Raw genomic sequence first — 17,751 nt, 5'->3', positions numbered from 1 at the left:
GACAAGGGTCCTTGTTATAAAGTTCTAGTCAGGCCCCCCTTTTCCCTTCCCCTCGTTTCTTCTCAGGTCCTACCCTTACTGGCTTGATGGCATTGGTGCTGGGCTGTCCATTCCTGTCATTTCCACTGTATGGGGACTGGTCTGTGGCCATATCCTTCCTTGTGGGTCAGAAGATTTATGGTCTACTACTTATTTTTAGTTAGGTCTTTACTCAAATTCCTAAGGGAACCTGAAGGGGAGGAGGTGGCGTCTGTTACATTCTTAAGAGGGACCTTCGGCCGGAGGGGGTTTGCTGTGGTCAGAAGCTCCAAGCATGGTTACAAAATAGGTGTTTTTCCCACCCAGGGACCTCAGGTCCTAACCTGTCCATCCCTGCTACTGAATCCTATATTCTCCTCTCATATTACCACCGAAGTCCTCAACAAATCATTTGCATTACCAACTTGACCACGTTTCCTTGGAAAATAAAACAATTAGAGTGGAGTCTACTGAAAAGAGTGAAAAGACTGAGACTTTCTCGTCTTCCCAATTCACAATACATCCCTTTCAAAACTACCAGCGTGGGTGGCTCAGTTGGTAGTGCTTGTGCGGCCAACTTGAACTCAGGTCGTGATCTCGCAGTCCATGAGTTCGAGCCCCACACGGGGCACGGGGCTGTCAGCACACAGCGATCATCAGATCTTCTGTCCTCCTCTCTGCCCCTCCCCAGCTTGTGCTCTCCCAAAAATAAATATTCCAGTGGGGGGAGGGGGAAACTAGGAGCCTTGGGGCACCTGTCTGGCTCAACTGGCAGAATGTGTGACTCTTGATCTCAGGGTTGTGAGTTCAAGCCCCACATTAGGTATAGAGATTACTTTAAAGAACAAAAAAAACCCTCGTGAGCCGTGAAAAACTCAAAGGTTTCCAGAGGCGGGGCAAGTCACAATGGTGTGCAGTGACCCTGCCCAACAGCAGAAAAGCATTCAAGTTTCTGTTTTCTACAAGATTGATGTTTCCCACTTACAGACATGGACCCAAAGCATATATAGACACATTCCTCCAAGAGAGGCCACTTTGAAATCCCTGTACCAAGAACACTCTTTGAATCATTTCTCCTAAGAGCAAAGATGAAAACACCTAACTATTCAACAGTGAAATTCTATGCGGTCATTAAAATCTTGTGTTGTAAGACTTAATGAAAAAACAGTATTTTCAAGTACCGTCATTCTCTCTGGCATACATGGCTCAATATTCAAGTGGGTTTAAAACCAAGGGTGGGTAAAACCAAGGTTCAGCATTTAGCCTTGTAAATGAATTTGGAGTTAAAATCCCAGCTCTACCCCTGAGCAGGTTACTTAATGTTTGATTCCGTTTCCTCACTTGTAAAATGGGTGAAATGTGCATACAAAAAAAAAAAAAAAAGCCACAGGTCTAAAACTGTGTCTAAAACCTACGTCCCAAGGGGCTTAATATCTTCTATAAATACAGTATCAGCCTCCCCTAGAAAGGCCTTATGTAAGGCCAGAAATTTTTCTTTTTTAAAGACGTAAAAAAATTAATGTTTATTTATTTTTGAGAGACAGAAACAAAGTGAGAGCGGGGGAGGAGCTGAGAGAAAGGGAGACACAGAATCCAAAGCAGGCTCCAGGCTCTGAGCTGTCAGCACAGAGCCGGACATGGGGCTCAAACTCATGACCAGCAAGATCATGACCTGAGCCAAAGTCAGATACTTAACCTACTGAGCAACCCAGCCGCCCCAGGAGTTTTTTTAATCAATGGCCGTGAGTCTGACCGTTGGGGGCTCTCTCCCCACCAAAAGAAAGATGAGGTCATCCGCATGATAATCCCCCTTGTTTTAATTCCGATGGGAAAGCAGTCTTGCCAGGAAGAATCCTTCTCTTCTGCTAAGAACTTTCTTGCCCCTCCCTCCTTCTAGAAAAGCCTTCTATTTTATATCTCTCCCTCTGCTTCATCCAAGAATTGTTTGGAAAAGCCAATGATTCCCAAATGTCCTCAGTTGGATTCTGTTTTTTTAACAAATGATCCACTTTCCTCACCAATGTTCTGAGAATTAACATAAGGTCTACACTAGGCAATTAGCATAGATTCCGGAACACAGCAGTCAACACATGGCCAATGTTTGAAATAACAAATCCTTATCTAGGCTGCTTGTGGGTTTGCAAGTGACACATTCTAGTATTATCAAGGACCACGGGTCAGGATCAAGCAAATTCTACTCAGGTTCTGAAAGATACACGTTGAGATGGGTTGGTTTGCTTTAAATGGCCGAAAACGCCCACGTTATTTTGGAAGCCTAAACTCCTATACCATATGACGCGGTATCTGGGGAATTTCAATTAAATGGTTGCCCACAGACCCAAGCTGCTTCAAAACTGTACTGAAAGAAAATTTGGGCCTTACCTGTACATCTCATGAGGTCTACCTCTCACTCCAGTTGAGCTTGCTTCATTTTCACGGCAGACTCATTGTGCTCTGGTGCCTTCTATCCCAGATTCCGTCCGGTTTGCTAAAGCCCAGCTAACGCCTACTGTGAGCCCACGATCACCAGCATTGGCTTCACCTGGAGCTGGTTAGCAATGCAGACGTTTCAGTCCTCACTCAGCCCTACTCAATTAAAATCTGCATTTTAACAAGATCCCCAGGTGAGCTGCGTGTATTTAACACTCGCCTCGCTTAATTAACCAGTCCATCTGCAGGCTTCTGGAGCGTGGGAGAAATCCATGCTGAACTTAGTTTCCTGGAGAAGGTGATACTTGACACCAAGTCCTTTTCCTCCTCCTCTTCACAGCGCTCACTCATTGTTATATAATAACAAAGAAACACCTGGGTCATGTTGTCTCTCAAAATCTAGATTTAATTCTTGTCTGTTTGAACTGTACCTCAAGTTATTCATGTACCTTTTCTCTCAGGCTCTGGGTATTATAAGCAAATAATAGCAGTTGAATACACTAGTACAACTCTGTACCTAAAAGATATTCTCATCATTCATAAAAGTTTTCTATAGAGTTAAATACTATTTTCAGAAAAGCTATTGAAGGGGCACCTAGGTGGCTCAGTCGTTTAAGCATCTAACTCTTGATCTCAGCTCAGCTCATGATCTCACAGTGAGTCTGAGTCCAGAGTGGGGCTCTGGGCTGACGGGGCGGAGCCTGCTTGGGATTCTGTCTCTCCTTCTCTCTGCCCCTCCCCTGCTTGTGCTTGCTCTCTCTCATTCTCTCTCTCTCAAACTAAATAAACCCTTTTTTTTTAAATGCTGTTGAAAAGCAGAATGTGTCTGTGAAGCCCCGATATCGTGGGTACTTGCTATACACCAGACCCTGTGTTAAATATTTTGTACACATGATCTGAGTCACCTGACATATGTACCAGTAGAGATATTTTCCAGATAAGAGGCAGCTCACCATTAATCACTTGTCTCAAATCCCACAGCTATAAATGACAAACCTCAGGAATCCAAAGCAAAAACCCACACGAACCACTACTACTCTGTCCATGTGTTCCATAGAACCAAACAAGTAGTAAAAACTGTGGGAATCACAACGTACATTTTTAAAATGTTTTGAGGTTTCCCTATCAACAATTTTAGGGTATGTCAGGTCCACTTAAGAAGAATGCTGGGGGTGCCTGGGTGGCTCAGTCGGTTAAGCATCTGACTTCAGCTCAGGTCATGATCTCATGGTTCGTGGGTTCGAGCCCCGAGTCGGGCTGTGTGCTGACAGCTCAGAGCCTGGAGCCTGTTTCAGATTCTGTGTCTCCCTCTCTCTCTGCCCCTCCCATGCTCACGCTGTCTCTCTCTCTCTCCTAGAAATAAATAAAAAAAAACATTAAAAAAAATGGGGAGGATCATTTAGGGCAAAAAGAGTCAAAAGGGGGGGAACAAATTAAGGTGTTACAAAGCCCCTTAAAACTCTCAAATTTTATCAAATATTGAATCCACTCGGCGTATACAATAAAAGTTCAACTTATAGGTGATTTTGCAAGAAAGTATCTTCTGCAAAGAATAAGGTACATATATGTACACATTATAACTCCATCATTAAAAAAGCAAAAAACTTGTTTTGCTTAAGCGTCAAGGTGTTATAAAATGAGCTGCCAAAGATACTAATTTTTATGGACACATCATTCCAAAAATAATAATTTTTCTAATTTCAAGTTGGCCAAGTCCTATCTGCCTCTTCCTCTTAAAACTATCCCCCCAAAAAGAAAATCACCCCAAAACAAAAATACACGGAAACTGAAAAGCCAACTCCAATTTCATTGCAATCAGGACACGTGTGTATACAGTTAACTATCATGACATGAGAGCAAACAAGGGAATGGCAAATAAATGACTCCGCAGAGAAGGTCAAATTTGAAAGCTTGCAGGGGAGAAGCCTGTGACCTGCGAGCCGAGTCGTCCACACAGATCCCCAGACGGGCTCTGGCACTGCAGACAGGTGCATGAGGCCTGAGAGAGTCATCGGGCTGGAAACCAGGGGATTTTCAAGGTGCTGGGATCCAGCAGTGATAAAAACTGGATACAGGGGCGCTTGGGTGGCTCAGTCGGTTAAGCGTCCTACTTCAGCTCAGGTCATGATCTCACAGTTCCTGAGTTCGAGCCCCACATCCGGCTCTGTGCTGACAGCTTGGAGCCTGCTTTGGATTCTGTGTCTCCCTCTCTCTGTGCCCCTACCCCACTTGCGTTCTGTCTTTCTGTCTCTCTCTCTCTCTCTCAAAATATATATTTAAAAAATTAAAGAGCTGTTAGGGTGACATTTGAAGAGACAGAGGTGAAGGACTGTGTGGATGTGTCTGGAACAGGCAAGAATTGGCCAAAAGCTCACGCTTATTTTGTAACTGAGAAAAAGTAACAATGGAAGGGCTGAGCTAGACATTATTAGCGCCTGCCTGAATCTGCTAGTCGCCCCGCCTGGGCACTTGGAGAAAACAATTCTCTCCCTCCAGTGACTGCTGGTTAGCACCACGCGCCTTGTTCTGCCTAATGAAACATGAATGCAAACGATGGGCTGGGGACATTGGTAGCTTTGGGGACTTTCCGGGCTCTTTTTCTAGAAACTGTGTAAACTAGCAATGTTAGAAGCAATGGGCTAGCAAGGTGGCATCATAAAGCACAGGGATCCCCGTCCCTCTACTGCTGGGGGAGGAAAGCCACTGCTGATGTACAAGATATTGTGGAAGAGCCAAAGTGAATTTGGGTTAGCTACGGGAGTCCCAGGGTTTCTTATAACTTAGCATCTGACTCATATGCGGCTGAAAAGGGAGGCCCGACAGGCAGTTATTATAGTGATCAGGTGGCGATGGGGGGGAGGGGGAGGAGGTGGGAAAAAGTGGACTATGGATAGATTCTCAAAGTTGGGCCGAAGGGAGTGTTTGAAGGTTCGTGTAGGGAATAGTTCACCACCACCACCGCCCCCACCCACTTCCAGAAATGGGGGTGGAGCTTCTGAAGAAAACTGGAGAAGTAACGCAGGGACAGGAAGTACGTGGAGGAGACGTCTCAGGTACATGGCTTTCTAAGTTTTCATTTTTGTGTGTTTTATTATTCCAGAACAGTATAAATACCCTTACTTAAGTAATCGGCACAATGGCCAGTAGACTTTTTCTGCCCCAAATACACCCGGTTCCCTCCCATTTGCACCAGCTGCTCTCTGTTTGAGTCACCCCCAGAACCACAACCTGTGGTCAATAGGCAGCACCAACAGAGCCAATGATGGGTATTTCTGATTCCCTCCCTGTCCTGGCGCCACGTCTCAGGGATCACTTCCCTGCCATGGGGAGCCCAACTCCCACCAAGCAACCCTTCCTTAATGTCTCACTCTCCCTGACATCTAGGAACATGATTTCCCGTTGCCCTCCTTCTTTGCTCTGGAAGCAGTAATGGCTTCCGGCTGTCCCTCCCTAGTCTTCCCCGAGTCTCACCATTGCTTGTTTCTTCAAGGTCACTCACATCTCTAAGTATCCCTCCCATTAACTTTCCAACTGAGCCATCTAGGGTGAATGCTGTTTCCTGCCAAATCTCTGAGGCAGGTCATTATCTCAAAGCCTTCTGGTGCTCCCTGTCCTCTCTACCTGGCATGCACTTCACTCAGTTCTTTGTACTTTGAGCTCCTTAGTAGTCAGGCGGCCATCTTCTGCTGACTCCTCCGAGGGGCTTCCCTGGACACCGAGTCTAGCAGAGCTTCCTCCTCAAAACTCTGGAGCACCTTCCATTTTTATCAACTCCCCCTCCTGCAAACAGAGCTCCTAAGAGGAGGAACCTGGCTGGCTGGTCTTGTTCACCTGAGACCCAGAACACAGCACGATATCTCAGAAACAACACAACTCAGGGTGCCGGGCGGCTCAGTGTGTTGAGCGTCTGACTTGGGCCCAGGTCATGATCTCATGGTTCCTGAGTTCAAGACCCACGTCCGACTCTGCAGACAGCTCAGAGCCTGAAGCCTGCTTCAGATTCTGTGTCTACCTCTCTCTCTCTCTGCCCTTCCTCTGCTCATGCTGTCTCTCAAAAATAAACAAACATTAAAAAAATAAAACACAACAACTTCTTGCCAATAAATAAAGTGGGTTCCAAATAAACTTACCTTTCAGGTGAAAATCTTCTAAACTGAATGCACATCTGGGGCACCTAGGTGGCTCAGTTTGTTGAGTGTCCAACACTTGATTTTGGCTCAGGTCATTATCTCAGGTTTTGTGAGTTCAAGCCCTGCATTGGGCTCTGCACTGGCATTGCAGAGCCTGCTTGGGATTCTCTCTCTCCTCTCTCTCTCTCCCTCCCTCCCCAGCCTGCTCTCTTGCAAAATAAATAAACTTTAAAAAAACTAAAAATGAAATGAAGACACATCCATCTGGTAGAAAATAATTTCTTAAAAGTATTCTTGGCTAGAACACTTAGTTCTCCATTTTCTGTAGCAACAGCACGATTGATTATATTCCCACACGGGACACACTCCCGGTGTCTGATCAGATGATGGGCGGTGGCAAAAATTTCACAGACCCAGACTGTATTCAATGTCCAGGAGAGAGCACCGACTCCTACTACTTTCCCCAGAAGCAACGGTGAATATAAGACTAAGTTATGCAGTATCATGGCATAACCCGAAATTGACTTTTAAAAAATTAAGACCCATGAAGCACAAATAACAATTCACTGTGATGCATGACTGCCACAGCTAAGTGTGTGAATGGGAGCGGAAAGAACACACTATTACAGATCATAAGAGGAACATGAGACAATATGACCAGTCACCTGAAGAAAACTAGTTTCACATTCAATTTTTCTATGGATCACTTTCCTCAGGAATTAGGCTAGAAGTACATGCCCAAAATAACTTCATGTAAAACCTCAGGTCTAAAGCTAAGATACGCGGCCACACATGTCTTCGTGAACGGGCTGTTTCCATTTTCCACAGAAATATAACTGAGAATTCCCATAATGCAGCTCAATAGTTACGCTTATTTTCATTTTTATTAAAAATGAAAGAAGTCCAGGAGAATGATTTCTATACAACTATACAATGTTTTAAGTGGCTTCCTTGTTCCTATTAAAGCTTTATATTTAAAATGTCGACATGATATGTGCTTACACAGGCGTGAGACTCGAACTTTACCACACACGTGACTCCAGCGGTATTACTGCACAGAGATCCACATAACACTGCGCATGCGTTTAGTTGAGCCTATATCATAAAGTGCTATTCATCGGAGGGAAGGTACAAGCCTACGAAACAATGAACTTCTCCGTGATATTTCCTACTGGGGGAGGGAGGGGCAATTTGATGCTACCAGCCTGAATAAGAGATTTCCACTTAAAAATATATCTTAAAAACAGACAAGGAAAGCAAATCAGGCCTCAGATTCTGGTGAGTCTAGTGGGAGGTCAAAAGCACTGCAAAATTATTAACGCTACAATATACAACAGTGCAGTTTCTGAACATTCTGACTTCTGAAAAATAAGCAGTTTAAATAAAAGCCCTCTCAGTAAAAGGCATCTTTCAAAAATGAATGTAACATTTCAATTAAAGTATTCATTCTTCAAATGAGAAGAACTTGTAAAAGGGTACGTGCAGTCATTCTGAGTTTCATTATGATTCCTAAATAACTAGATTTCTATGTTTACTTACTTTTACAAATGCTTATTACCAAACAATGGGCCATAGAAAATATCACCCACTGACCAGTAAGTTACTCCACATTTTAGAACATATTTAATGACATTAAAAATATTTCATGAACCTGCCAAACATTGTAAACATAAACCAGGGCAATCTGATCTATATATAATATGGGTGCCAAAAAACGCAAATCACAGGACACAATAAGAGGGCAGGGAACAAAATGTCAAACATCAGTGTATCTTCTCTAATATTTGTGAAAAATAAGTTATTCAATAAAAACTCAGATCTTTTCAGAGTAAGAAAAACTGAAGACAAATTTTCTAAAAAAAAATTATATGAAGTGAAAGTTGCTTGTGCCAGCCAAGGACTTTGTGTTTCCTGCAAAAACAAAACAAAACAAAACAAAACAAAAAAACAAAAAAAAACAGGAAAACCCAGAAACAAAAACAAACATGTTTTACTACACATCCAGGAATGGGCACAGCTAAGGGAACTCTTAAAATTATCCTTAAAAATACAATTTGTAGTCTTAAAAGAAAAAAAAAATGGTATTCATTTTCCAGGGAATATACTCTGAATATTAGTTACACACCTCAAAATACATAATTTTCCATTTAAATATACTACCATTTCTCTGGCCTTTATATCTATCTATCTATACCTTTGTTTTCCTATGAAAAACATATGCAAGACACAATGCTACGTACTAATTTCTATCCATAAGGCATCTAAAAAATTGCTTCCCCTAAGACATAAACATGATACAAAATGAAAAACCAAACACAAAGGAAACATAATAATAAATACTTGTGCATCCCTTCCCCCTCAAAAAAGTGTATCAGCAACACTGACATAAATAAATTAGATTTCCTATTCATAAAAAAAAAAAAAAAAAGACAATCCAGTTACAGAGTTTAACCACTTCAGAGTTAATCAGGAGAGAGTGCCTTCACTCCCAGGGTCTGTGAAAGGCAGGACGAAGACACCAGAGAGGCAAGACTGTTTAGGTTTTCCAACTTAAGAAGAAACACACACAAAGTACAAGTGTGGCCACAGACTACTTAGATGATATGTAATTAGTTACGAAGGTTAACACCAAGGCATTATTTTGCTCCCCTTTTTCACCCTGAGTCACATCAGGTGCTTACACTACACATCCTCTTGGTATTCTAGATATTTTGCCGTGACAGGTTCCTCAAGTTGAATTCCTCCACTGCCCATTAATGCAAACGCTGGGTACATCGTGTGCGAACAGTCCACTTGGCGCTCGTAAAGGCATTTCATGTGATCCATGTCATAGAAAGCCACTCTGCCTTTGTCGTGGTCAAGGAAAATCCCTATGCTGGTGGGCATCGGAAGAACTCTGTTCTCAGGTTCATTGGCAGAAGTGGCTGACTTGGGGATGAAAAACTTCTTCATGCCTATGGTGACTAACGTGAAGGGCTGGGAAGAATCAAAGCAGGCGTCCTCACTTCCGCTGTCATGGCCGCTGTCTTGCTCGTATCTAGAACACAGCACACAAACAGTCTTAGCTGTGGTGCCATCCACAGGCCAAGTGTCCTCAAAATCTTTTCACGAGATATATGTTGCTTTATTTTTTTTAGGTTCATATATTTTAAGATAGAGGCAGAGAGAGAGCACGAGCAGCAGAGGGGCAGAGAGGGAGAGAGAATCCTAAGCAGGCTCCGCACATAAGTGTAGTGTGGAGCCTGCCACAGGGCTTGAACTCACAAACCAAGAGATCACGACCTGGGCTGAAATCAAGAGTTGGACGCTTAACCGACTGAGCCACCCAAATGCCCCAATGTATACTGCTTTAAAATGAAGTTGTACGGGGCACCTGGGCGGTTCAGTGGGTTAAGTGTCTGACCCTTGCTTTCAGCTCAAGTCATGATTTCACCATTTGTGGATTGAACCTCTCGTCAGGCTCTATGCTGACAGTGAGGAGCTTGCTTGGGATTCTCTCTCTCCCTCTCTGCACCCCTCCCCCCCACTCGCTCTCAGTCACTCTCTCTCAAAACAAATAAGCATTTAAAATGAAAATTAAAACATATGGGGAGCCTGGGTGGCTCAGTCAGTTAAGTGTCTGACTTTGGTTCAGGTCATTATCTCACTGCTTATGAGTTCGAGCCCTGCATCGGGCTCTGTGCTGAGAGCTCAGAACCTGGAGCCTGCTTTGGATTTTGTGTTTCCCTCTCTCTCTGGCCCTCCCCTGCTCATACTCTGTCTCTCCGTCTCTCAAAAATAAACATCAGAAATAAAAACTTACAAAAACAAATGAAATTGTATGTCAAAAGCTTTCTATTAAAATACAATCAATTAAACATGACGGCTACACACTGCCATTTAGAATTATACCAGAGACTTAGCCCAAAATTTGTCATGAAATATCATAAAACATCTATGTATATACACAGATGAGAAAAATAATAAAATACTAAAAAATAGATCGGGACTTTGGCCCATCAAAAAAGAAGTGGGGGAGGGACCCCTGGCTGGCACGTGTGGATCTTGATCTCGGGGTTGTGAGTTTGAGCCCCATGCTGGGTGTAGACTTTACTTTAAAAAATAATAGTAATAAATAATAATAAGGTGGAGAAAGAAAACTGAAGGGACCTGCCACTGATTAAATTAAGTATTCACAGCTCACAATCCTATGTTAAAATATATATATATAAAACCAATATGTGCGCCCTAACGCAAGGACTTACTAAAGTAAAACAGCAGGCACTGCGAAACCATGTGGGAGCCAAAGTTCACATCTCGTGGTCCTAAGAAACCCATCTGCAGATTGGGATTTGTATGCGCATCTATGACGTAAGGAAGCATGAAGGTTTCTCCCCTCTAGTATAAAACAGCGGCTTGTATACATTTTTGATACAAAGGTCCTTCCTTTTTCTTCTGACACATGGTTCACTTTTTATAGATTTGTGATCATACTGTATTTGTTGCTTTTAATCAGGTCTTCTCACTGACATTTCTGATGCTACAAACCTTTTAAACATTATTAGTATCAATCTTCTATCGAGTGGACATGGCACCCTGTTTAATGAACCATTTCCCGAGTATGATGGTGACTGTTTTGGCAATTTCTCACCCTCGTGCGAAAAGCTTTGCCTACCACTCAGGTTATTAATTTGGGGTTCTGTTCACACAAGGGGTCATAAATTATTTACGTGGGCTAGTATACCTTCTGCCACATAAAACGACAAAACCACACAGCCCGCATTAAATAACCAATCTCCTTAGAAACTGGAATTCTTTGGTGTGGAAACCCGTTTACCAGGACCCAGGTTTGTAAAGTGCTTCCAGGCGAGTTTAAAGAAATTACGTCCCATTACAAATAGACCAACTTCATATCAACTCTGAAGTATGGCAGTTAGAAGCCTTTCACTATATGTGTGAGTGATTTTTATCACAAAATTGAGGAAATGGGTAAGAAAGACGTCCAAAATTTAAAACTGTGGGGCTCTTGGGTGGCTCAGTCAGTTGAACTTCTGACTCTTGATTTCGGATCAGTCATATCTCACCGTCGTGAGACTGAGCCCCCAGTCAGGCTCTGTGCTGATTGTGTGGAGCCTGCTTGGGATTCCCCCGCCCCCTCTCTATACCTCTTCCACCCCTCCCGGCCCCACCACTCTCTCTCTAGTAGAAAAAAAGGTTTAAGAAAATTTTTAAATTAAAAAAAAATTCTTTTAATGTTTGTTTATTTTTGAGAGAGAGACAGAGCGTGAGCATGGGAGGGGCAGAGACACAGAATCTGAAGCAAGCTCCAGGCTCTGAGCTAGCTGTCAGCACAGAGCCTGACATGGGGCTCAAACCCACAAGCCATGAGATCATGACCCGAGCCAAAGCTGAATGCTTAACCAACTGAGTCACCCAAGTGCCCCTAAAAATTTTTTCTACTTGCAAAGCTCCAGCACAGTCGAGAAGTATCCAAAACAGGCCTATTTCCAGCTTAAGGCAAGACCTCCTGACTCCTTTATGTAGCCAGCACACCTGAATCTAAGGAATGTACTCCAGATGGAATAGGCAAACCCAAGTCCATTTCCGGGCTGACCTGGCCACACAACGATGTTTACTTTTAAGAGGAGTATCAAGTTTGGATCGATAAAAAGAGCCTACCTTGGACTAACTGCATCCCGGGGAGAACGGAGCCATTCTTGTAGTTTATCACTGGAAGCGACTCCCACTTTCACCAGGTATGAATACGGTTCCACACGGAAGGCCCAGAAGTGCTTCCCCTTGGTAATTCCAACGTCTCCAATGATGTAGTCTAAGCTGGTGTAATAACCCACTTGGATCCGCTCTGCAGCAAGCAGAAGGTTAAACCCAGCTCGACTCTCGACGCGGTCTCTCTTCAAGTTCAGCAAGAGGCGTTCGTTATTATAGCCACATTTTTCATCGAAGAGGAAGTTGAAAACTGTAAAGAGAGCTTAAAATTAGTCTGATCATTATCGGTGAGTGTGTCTATCACTGACAGTCAAATACGATCCATTCTTGAACTAGAGATTAGTGAATACAGTCATGAAGGGGAATGTTCCACACTACCCTAGACAAACTCTTACAAACCACATCCCCAACCGGGAAATCACTTCCAGTAGATTCTCTATGCCTGAAAATCTCTAGAAATGTCAAATGGCAGAAAAAATTATTTCAAGCGTATGAGAGAAGTTAATGAACATGGTTCCTGGGCAAGAGATACAGCAGACCTCTTCTATTTTACACTATTGGATCTGTCCCTTTTCCTTTTAAAATAAGGGGATGTACATTTTCATAAGTATCTGTACAGTTTTCTACATATTTATTCTAAATATTAGCAATTTTAGTAGGGCCTTTTCCTTACCAATCAACATGGCAGACAGGAGAAACTGTACAGTAGTTAAAAAACAAAAAAAGAAAAAAAAGCAAAGGTTTTGGGTTTAGAGAGGCCAGAGTTTTAATACCTGCTGAGGCCTTTTTTATGTTTATTTTTGAGAGAGAGAGAGAGAGAGAGAAGGAGAGAGAGAACGTGCACGCATGCATTCATGGGAGGGACAGAGAGAGAGAGGGAGACACAGAATCCAAAGCAGGCTCCAGGATCTGAGCTGTCAGCACAGAGCCTGATGCGGGGCTCAAACCCATGAACTGCCAGATCATGTCCTGAGCCGAAATGGATGCTTAACCAACTGAGCCACCCAGGCATCCCGGCATTTATTTATTTTCTTAATGGTTTATTTATTGCAGGGGAGGGGCAGAGAGAGAAGAGGAAAGGGGATCTGAAGCGGACTCTGTGTTGGCAGCAGAGAGCCCAATGCAGGGCTTGGCTTGAACTCATGAACTCACAAACTCAGGAACCAAACCATGAAATCATGACCTGACCCTTAACCTACTGAGCCACCCAGGCGCCCTCATGCTGAGTCATTTAAATGGAGTTTAACTTAACCTTTGATTTCCTGACTACGGAATGGACAGACTACCACTCTCCTAAGTCTCTATCAACTCAGATGCATTAAGCAGAACATTGGCTGTAGCCCAACAGCAGAAAAGACCCAAATGGTCATCAACAGATGCATGGATAAAGAAAATGTGATCTCTCTATACAGTGGAATATCATTCACCCTAAATAAGCAAGGAAATTCTGGTACATGCTACATCATGGATGAAACCCCAAATGAGCCAGGCACAGGGTTATATACATCCACTTATATGAGGAACAGGCAATTCACAGGGGCAGAACGTAGAATCAAGTTTCCCAGGCTCTGTGGGGAGAGGGAGTTCGTGTTTAATGGGCACAGAGTTTCAGTCTGGAGACAATGAAAATGTTCTAGAAATGTGAGTGGTGGTGGTGGCACAACAACAGGAATGTACTTAATGCCACTGACCACTGATGAGTACACTTCAAAGTGGTTAACGTGGTAATTTTTTTTTTTAATTTTTTTTTAACGTTTTTTATTTATTTCTAGGAGAGAGAGAGAGACAGCGTGAGCAGGGGAGGGTCAGAGAGAGAGCGAGTCACAGACTCTGAAAACAGGCTCCAGGCTCTGAGCTGGCAGTCAGCACAGAGCCCGACGCGGGGCTCGAACCCACGAACTGCGAGATCACGACCCAAGCGAAAGTCGGACGCTTAACCGACTAAGCCACCCAGGCGCCCCATAACGTGGTAATTTTTAACTATATGCCATGATTAAGAAGAAATTGCGTACGAGTGAGCTAAAGCCACTCTCCATATGCAGGCGGGCCATCCTTCCTGGTAAATCATCCTGGCATATCATCTTCCTGTCGATCTCAAAAGTCTCCCCGTTTGCAAAACAAAAACTTTAATGGTCATCCTGGTCCCCTTATTCCCAGAGAAAAGAAAGACAACTCTGGGGGCGCTTGGCTGGCCCAGTCGATAGAGCGCACAACTCTTCATCTTGGGGCTGTGAGTTCAAGCCCCACATTGGGTGTACAGATTACTTAAAAATAAAATCTTAAAAAAAGAAAGTAAGAAAGTGTCCTTTCTTCCTTCCCCTTCCACCAAGTCACTGAAAACCCAGAAGCTACTTCCAGGTTTCTTTTTAATTCCACTTTCAGTCAGACAAGAAAAGAAAGGGGAAACTGCATAAAATGTACAAATATTTATTTCATACTTGCAAATCCATCTAAAACTATCGGATTTTATTCAAATTCAAGAAAACCAATTTTCGCCAGCCCTACTTATTTGTATTCTGATTTTCTTTTTTTCAAATCAGCCACAACGTGCATGAAAAACAAGTAGAGGATAGTACACTCTGGACAAAAAGGGAAGGAAGGGCAGAGTGCACAAAACGTGGGCACACAAGCCACCAAAAACCGGCAGGGACTGCAGGGTCTAAAAACCAACTGGAGACACCTCAAAGGCCATCAGCAAGCAGGACGAAAACGGCGCTGGCTGTGAGCGGCCGGGTGTACGGGACATTGCAGGGAAACAGCCCACCTGCAGATGACTCTTAGTCTACAGAAANGGGGCTGGGTAAGAGGAGCTTTTAATTTTGAGGGGGGAGGGGCAGCAATCCATGTGCCAGGAATCCCCGAGTTGGAGAGAACATCCAGACACGTGAAAATGAGGTTACTCAAGATATTTCATATTACGTCAGTAATTTACATAATTCATATTTCATATTATACCAATAGTTTCATATTTCATATGCAATAGGAATATTTCATATTATACCATACTTCAGAATAAAAATATTTCATGGTATACCAATGATTTTTTAAACCTCCCTAGATACATGTTCTAGATATTTCTACAAACCTAACAAAAATACAGATTTATACCATTTACAAATTGTAAGGGAGCATTCACGCTATTTTTCATTTCATATTAACAGCCCTGCTCCCTCAGATGTCTTCACGGTTTTCTCCCTCTGCTGTCAGTCCACACTCTAATCCTGTCCCCAGCCTACATGGGCGAACCTCAAGGATTCCGTCTCTTTCCAAAACCTAGCTGGGGATGGAATCTATTTTCTAGAATTTTTTCTTTTAATCAATGAAAGCTGCTTTCAATGCTGATCTATACAAAAACGGTGCCTAATTTATTACTTTTTAAAGATTTTCTTTTATTTTGAGAGAGCGTGTAAAAGAGCAGGGGAGGGACAGAGAGGGGGAGAGAAGGAGAGAGACAGAGAGAGAGAGAGAGAGAGAGAGAGAGAGAGAGAGAGAGAGAGAGAGAAACGCCAAGCAGAGGGCTCCACATGGTCAGCACAGAGCCCCACTTGGGGCTTGAACTCCTGAACAGTGAGGTCATGACCTGAGCCGAAATCAAGAGCCTGGCGCTTGACCGACTGAGCCACCCCGGCCGCCCCTAGTTTATTTTTTACCGGGGTCTCTTCCAAGCCTACGGTTGCTTCATTCCCAGCCTTCCCAGTACCTGGAGCTGGAGGCGTATGAAGAATCAGCTCCCTGCTGCAAGGACTGCAGATAGAGCCCTTGTAGGCCCTCACTCTGAAAGCATAGTTACAATTGCTTTCCAGATCGGAGACGACTTTACTTGTGCCGCACACTTCTATCTCGTTCCAAGGCAGCATCTCTTCATCTCTGTTAACCTTCCGATACTCAAGGACGTAGCTATCAGCTTTGTCCTTTTCTGGATGGTGCCAGTTGATCAGAGCATTGTTATAAACTTTGCTCTGCTCCTCGTTGATCTCTGGCACATCTACGCCTGAGAGAATGAAGAAACCACACAGTGTTAAAATACTGTTTTTCCAGAACCTATACATTCCTCGATAAAAATCATGTACTGATAATACTTAAATTACTTCTAATTTTATTTAGCACTTAGTCAGTTTTGAGAGAGAGACAGCGTGAGCAGGGGAAGGGCAGAGAGAGAGGGAGACACAGAATCTGAAGCAGCCTCCAGGCTCAGAACGGTCAGCAGACAGCCTGATGCGGGGCCCGAACCCACGAACCGTGAGATCATGACCTGAGCTGAAGTCGGACACTTAGCTGAATAAGCCACCCAGGTGCCCCTTAAATCATTTCTGTACTGTCTAAGAGCTTTCTAAATTTGTAACAGTACATATAAGAGAAAGAATAACTCCTATTAATAGACAACAACGTGGGTGGACCCTGTGGACATGCAAACTGAAATAAACCAGACACAGAAAGACAAATACTGATGCCAGATTCCACTTATGTGAGGAATCTAGAAAAGTCAAATTCACAGAATCAAAGACTGGAATTCCAGTTCCAGGGGCTGGGGGAGGGGACCCATGGGCAGTTATTAATCACGAAGCATAAAGTATCAGTCACCTAAAGTATCAGTTAAGCAAGACGTATAAGCTCTAAAGACCTCAGTACAACCCTGTACCCAGAGGCAACACACTATTTCCATCCACACTCAGAATTTGTTAGAAGAACAGATCTCAAGGTAAGTGCTCTCACCACAAAACTTAAAATGAGAATGAGTAAGCTATGAAGACTTTCAAAGGTATATTTAGGCTTATAGCTGAAAGGGAGAAGAAGAACAAAAAATAAGACACCAAAAAAAAAAAAAGACTCAATTTTAGCCTTACATCCATATTAATTCTGAAACACTATAAATTAAAGTTTTGAACAGTATGCCTTTCAACTTCCACCTACTAAGTAACAATGCTGGGCTCAAAATATTTAATGTGTCCTCCTGTAATTATTTTAATAAATATTTAAAAATCCCAGGCGCCTGGGTGGCTCAGTTGGTTGAGTGTTTGACTCTTGATTTTGGCTCAGGTCATGAGATCGAGCCCCAAGATCTTAAGCGTGCAGCCTTCTTAAGAGTCTCCCTCTCTCCTCACTCCCACCGCCTCTCTCCCCAACTCATGCTCAATTTTCTTTCATATTTTCTTTCACAGAGTTGAAAGGCAATTTAAATGAATTTTTCTTGGTATAAACATGATACCTGATATTTTCTGTAGAAAATCAGAAACTATACAAAACACACTTCAAGCAACTCAAAGATAATCACTACAACATTTTGTTATAAATCCTATAGTATTTTTCTCCCACTGGCATTTGACTACATGGCCATGTCAAAATTTAACTGTTGTCAGAAACAGGCTTCCAGATTCTCATGAAAAATATAATACAAAAGTATCTCAGATAAATCTCTGTGCATACACATAATCCCTTCCATAGGAGAAACTCCAAAAAGCTTAAGTGC

The 17,751-nt window shown here is 43.1% G+C and overlaps 1 protein-coding gene across 1 annotated transcript in view; it reads right to left on the bottom strand.

Moving 5' to 3' along the window:
- Positions 1-9,169: 9,169 nt before the first annotated feature.
- The window catches only part of TRIM36 (tripartite motif containing 36), a 32,499-nt gene continuing 23,917 nt past the window's right edge, over positions 9,170-17,751 (bottom strand). Inside the window, exons 8-10 of the mRNA XM_077746294.1 lie at positions 15,985-16,275; positions 12,237-12,534; positions 9,170-9,615 (exon numbers count right to left, since the gene is read on the bottom strand). Coding sequence (XP_077602420.1) covers positions 9,261-9,615; positions 12,237-12,534; positions 15,985-16,275 — 944 coding nt within the window. The 3' untranslated portion in view covers positions 9,170-9,260. The remainder of the gene's footprint in view (positions 9,616-12,236; positions 12,535-15,984; positions 16,276-17,751) is intronic.

The sequence above is a fragment of the Crocuta crocuta genome, unplaced genomic scaffold, assembly GCF_008692635.1.
Source record: "Crocuta crocuta isolate KB4526 unplaced genomic scaffold, BGI_CrCroc_1.0 scaffold218, whole genome shotgun sequence".
Taxonomy (NCBI): domain Eukaryota; kingdom Metazoa; phylum Chordata; class Mammalia; order Carnivora; family Hyaenidae; genus Crocuta; species Crocuta crocuta.
This window is presented reverse-complemented; position numbering and strand designations above follow the sequence as displayed.